The sequence below is a fragment of the Myotis daubentonii genome, chromosome 9, assembly GCF_963259705.1.
Source record: "Myotis daubentonii chromosome 9, mMyoDau2.1, whole genome shotgun sequence".
Lineage (NCBI taxonomy): Eukaryota > Metazoa > Chordata > Mammalia > Chiroptera > Vespertilionidae > Myotis > Myotis daubentonii.
This window is the reverse complement of record NC_081848.1, coordinates 40,910,032-40,914,180: the sequence shown is the minus strand read 5'-3', so window position 1 is coordinate 40,914,180 and position 4,149 is coordinate 40,910,032. Positions and strand designations below refer to the sequence as shown.

The following is a 4,149-nucleotide window of genomic DNA, read 5'->3' as shown; positions in this document are numbered from 1 at the left end:
TTCTCAGTGGTGGTGACCCAGCCAGGCCTAATGTAACCGGGGTCCCGGCGAAGGGAGCCCGAGGCTGGGATTTTCCAGTCTTTGGGGGCACAGCCTTCTCCTAGATTAGGAAGAGCAACTTTCTCAGCCCATCCTCATCCCTTCCCGCGCTGGGAGGGAGGATGCTGACGTCCTGCCACCAAATTCTCGCTCCCTGGTCTGACCCACCTGCCTGCTCGCCTAGGTCCAGCCCCGCCCCGCACGTGCTGGAGAGGGAAGAGGAAGGATCCAGCTTAAACATGGGAAGTGAGGTAGACGAGGAGGCTGCAAGTGAGAACCTGGGAGAGCCAAACTTCTCAGCAGATCCGGAACCCGAGAGCGGGGACGAGAAAGCACAGCAGTCAAAAGCCCAGATTCTCGGGAGGGAGCCTCCCACCCCGCCTCTCTGCGAGCAGGGCGCGGAGACTCCGCTGGGGGCGGAGGAGGAGGACGGGAGGCGGGGAGGGGGGAGGCAAACCCTGCCCACTCGGCTCCGAGCCGGAACGGCCGCGGAAGCCGGAGGCCAGCGCGCAGGGCGAGTAGGGCACCGGGGGCGGGGGGCTCCGCTCCCCGCCTGACCCCTCTCGCCCCAGCCCGGAAAGTGAAGGTTCCTGGGATTTTAGAGCCAACGGACGGAACCACCGCGACCGCCAGCCTCTCCAGGTCAAGGACTTGCCCCGCCCGCCCCCTACCCGCCCCCAAAGCGCTCAGAACTCACTGGTGAGCGCGGTGGCCCAGGCGCTGGATGCGGGGGCCGCCGCGATGGCCCCGCGCTCGGGACAGCCGGAGCCAAGGGGGCCGCTGCTACCCGGGCTGCTGCTCGTGGCGGCGGCGCTAAGCCAGCCCGCCGCGCCCTGTCCCTTCCAGTGCTACTGCTTCGGCAGCCCCCAGCTGCTGTTGCGCTGCGCGTCGGGCGCAGAGCTCCGGCAGCCACCCCGGGACGTGCCGCCCGACGCGCGCAACCTCACCATCGTGGGCGCCAACCTGACGGTGCTGCGCGCGGCCGCCTTCGCCGACGAGGACGCGGATGGGGAGGAGGGGGCGGCGGGCGGCGTGCGCCTACCGTTCCTGACCGCGCTGCGCCTCACGCACAACAACATCGAGGTGGTGGAGGACGGCGCCTTCGACGGGCTGCCCAGTCTGGCGGCGCTCGACCTGAGCCACAACCCGCTGCGCGCCCTGGGCGCCGGCGCTTTCCGCGGGCTGCGGGCGCTGAGCTCGCTGCAGCTCAACCACGCGCTGGTGCGGGGCGGCCCCGCGCTGCTGGCCGCGCTCAACGCCGCGCTCGCCCCGCTGGACGAGCTGCGCCTCCTGGGCCTGGCGGGCAACGCGCTGAGCCGCCTGCCGCCCGCCGCGCTGCTCCGCCCGCGCCTCGAGCAGCTGGACGCGCGCCTCAATGCGCTGGCCGGCCTGGGCCCCGACGACCTGCGCGCTCTGGAGCGCGATGGCGGCCTGCCCGCGCCGCGCTTGCTGCTGGCCGACAACCCCCTGCGCTGCGGCTGCGCCGCGCGCCCCCTGCTGGCCTGGCTGCGTAACGCCACGGAGCGCGTCCCCGACGCGCGGCGCCTGCGATGCGCCTCCCCGAGGCAGCTGCAAGACCGGCCTTTCCTGGACCTGGACGAGGCGCGGTTGCGCTGCGCTGACCGCGACGCCGAAGATGTAGAGCTCGCCGGCCCGGAGCTGGAAGCCTCCTATGTCTTCTTCGGGCTGGTGCTGGCGCTCATCGGCCTCATCTTCTTAATGGTGCTCTACCTGAACCGCCGGGGCATCCAGCGCTGGATGCGCAACTTGCGCGAGGCCTGCCGGGACCAGATGGAGGGCTACCACTACCGCTACGAACAGGACGCTGACCCGCGCCGCGTACCCGCCCCCGCCGCCCCCGCCGGCTCCCGAGCCACTTCCCCGAGCTCGGGGCTCTGAGCTTCACTTGTTGGGGGTGCCCCTGCCAACTGATGACTTTACTGGGGCCACCTGGCCTGAAGGAGTGGGTATGAGACACTTGCGAGCTTGAGGCTTTTGAGACCTGTCCCTGACCTGCCTGAAACCTCTGGATTCTGGCATCACCACCTCCTTCCCTCCCACACCCATGGAAACCCCAAGCTGTACCCCTCTTCCCAGCCTCTGAGAGCTCTTACCATCAAAGACCCAGAGATGCCCTTCTGATTCCAGAAGCCCTACCCACTCATCCCAGGCTCCGGACCCATCAACCTCCCTCCCCCTTTTAAGACTCACCCAGACACCTTCTCCTAAAATCCCAAAGCCCTGAGATTGCTTCCACCACCCTCGTCTTTGAGCCCTGACCTTTCAGTGGGAAACATAACCCTAGACTTCAAGGACCCCTATCTCCAGCTTGGAGCCCTCAGTTCCCTTCCCAGAGCTGGGGCCCTCGCACCCCATTCTGGTCTCAGAAGCAGAGCACTCCCACGGAAAGGCTTTGGTGGACTTGGAGCCTTTTTTCTCATACCAGAGCTCTGAGCCTCCGTCCTGCATAGAGACCCACACCTCCGGGCTCTAAGAGTGGGGCCCCCTCTCCCAATCAGAGGCTGTATTTCATACCACCCACCACCTCACTCTGGCTCAGGCCCCCATTCCTTGGGGCTTGGGGCTCAGCTGCGTTGGTCTCTCCCATCCCAGGGAGGGGCACACCCTCTTACAGCCTTAGCGTGCAGCTGATCAATAGCCTTTCCCACCAGAGCTCTGATCCCCCAGTATTCAGGGCTTGGCCCAATCTCAAACTCTCAGCTCTTTACCCTGATCTGAGTTTCATCCCCCTGCCCAAGTCTTAGGCTCTCAATTCCCCCCACACACACCCATAGCTTGCACTCAGTACCAACTCCTGCCACTCACTAGGCCAGTGTCCAGTGAGGAATCCATCCCTGGCATGTGCCCACTGGACACACCCTAAAATGAGCTCTCCAGCACTGCAAGACAGGAGCAGGTGCCCAACCATGCTAGCAGCTCCCCACGGGGAAAGGAGGGTCCTGGGCTGTGAAGTCAGGCCTCAGAACCAGGGTCACCCACCCGCCGTGGCCTCAGAGAGGGGTCGGGACAGGGGCTCTGAAGGGCTGGGAGCTGCTGCCCATATGCTCTTTTCCATCCACCTGGCTCTTCCCCACTAAGGAGTCCTTGCTGCCACCCCAACATCCCCCACCCCTTCTGGAAGAGGAAGGGAGGTCTCACCTCCCATCTCAGGCACAAGCCCTCTGTTCAGGGTCAGAGCCTCGCGCCCTGCCTTCTGCATGGTCCCAAAGCACAATCGGTGAGTGGGGAGGGGGCTGCCTCTCCCTGACTCCCACCCCCTTGGTCAGGCAGAACGGCTGGCCGGTGCTGCTGCCGCACACAGGAAGTCGCGCTCCTTCGGCATACCGGCTTGAGGCCTGCCTTCCCACCCCTACCCGAGAAATCTGGAAATCCCTTGGGCCGTTTTCTATAAAGTCTGCAATAACCTCTGATACTCTGCTCTTGTAAGTGGTGCCATATCATTCGGGCTGACCTTGGGCACTTGGAGGGGGGCGGGGGGACACTTGGAGGGCAATTTGGACCTCCCTAAGGTGCCGTGACCTTTGGTTTCTTCTCCTGGGCTGTGGGGAAAGAAATGGGATCCGACTGCACATAGCGGGGTTGAAGCCAGGCACATAGACTTCCCATGGGATGGCATTGCTCTCCAAACCAGTCTGTTTTCCACCCTCTGAGATGGGGTCATACACAGCCAGGTTGGGATCCTAAGCTTCCTCTACCTCCTGTTACCCTTTCACTCCTCATCACAGTGGCGGGGGGGGGGGGGGCGTTGTGGGAGAGAGAGAGTTGGACTGACAAATGCTGGCATCAGATGAGGCTGCCAGGGAGGAAATGCAGCCACAGAGAACTGAGGCAGTTAATTCAGACAGGAAAGAGGATGGATCATTGTTTGCTGCTTTGGCGTCATCCCCTCTTGACGAATCACCTGATTCTCCCTCATATCCCTGTCACGCCACAATCTCCTGGCCGGAGGGTGAGAACTCCTTCGTATGCAAGAGGCCGAGAGGAGAAGCAGCCTGGAGGTGGGGGTGGATGAAATGACCCCTGAGGTATGTGGAGCAAGGAGGCAGGTGGGTTCTGGGCCAGTAGGGTCAGGCCAGGAAGCTTAACTCC

The 4,149-nt window shown here is 64.1% G+C and overlaps 1 protein-coding gene across 1 annotated transcript; it reads left to right on the top strand.

Moving 5' to 3' along the window:
* The first annotated feature begins 274 nt into the window (after positions 1-274).
* Positions 275-3,470, top strand: TPBGL (trophoblast glycoprotein like). The gene has a single exon (XM_059708433.1). It carries the CDS (start codon positions 781-783, stop codon positions 1,936-1,938), a length of 1,158 nt encoding a protein of 385 aa, XP_059564416.1. The 5' UTR covers positions 275-780; the 3' UTR covers positions 1,939-3,470.
* The last annotated feature ends 679 nt before the right edge of the window (positions 3,471-4,149 follow it).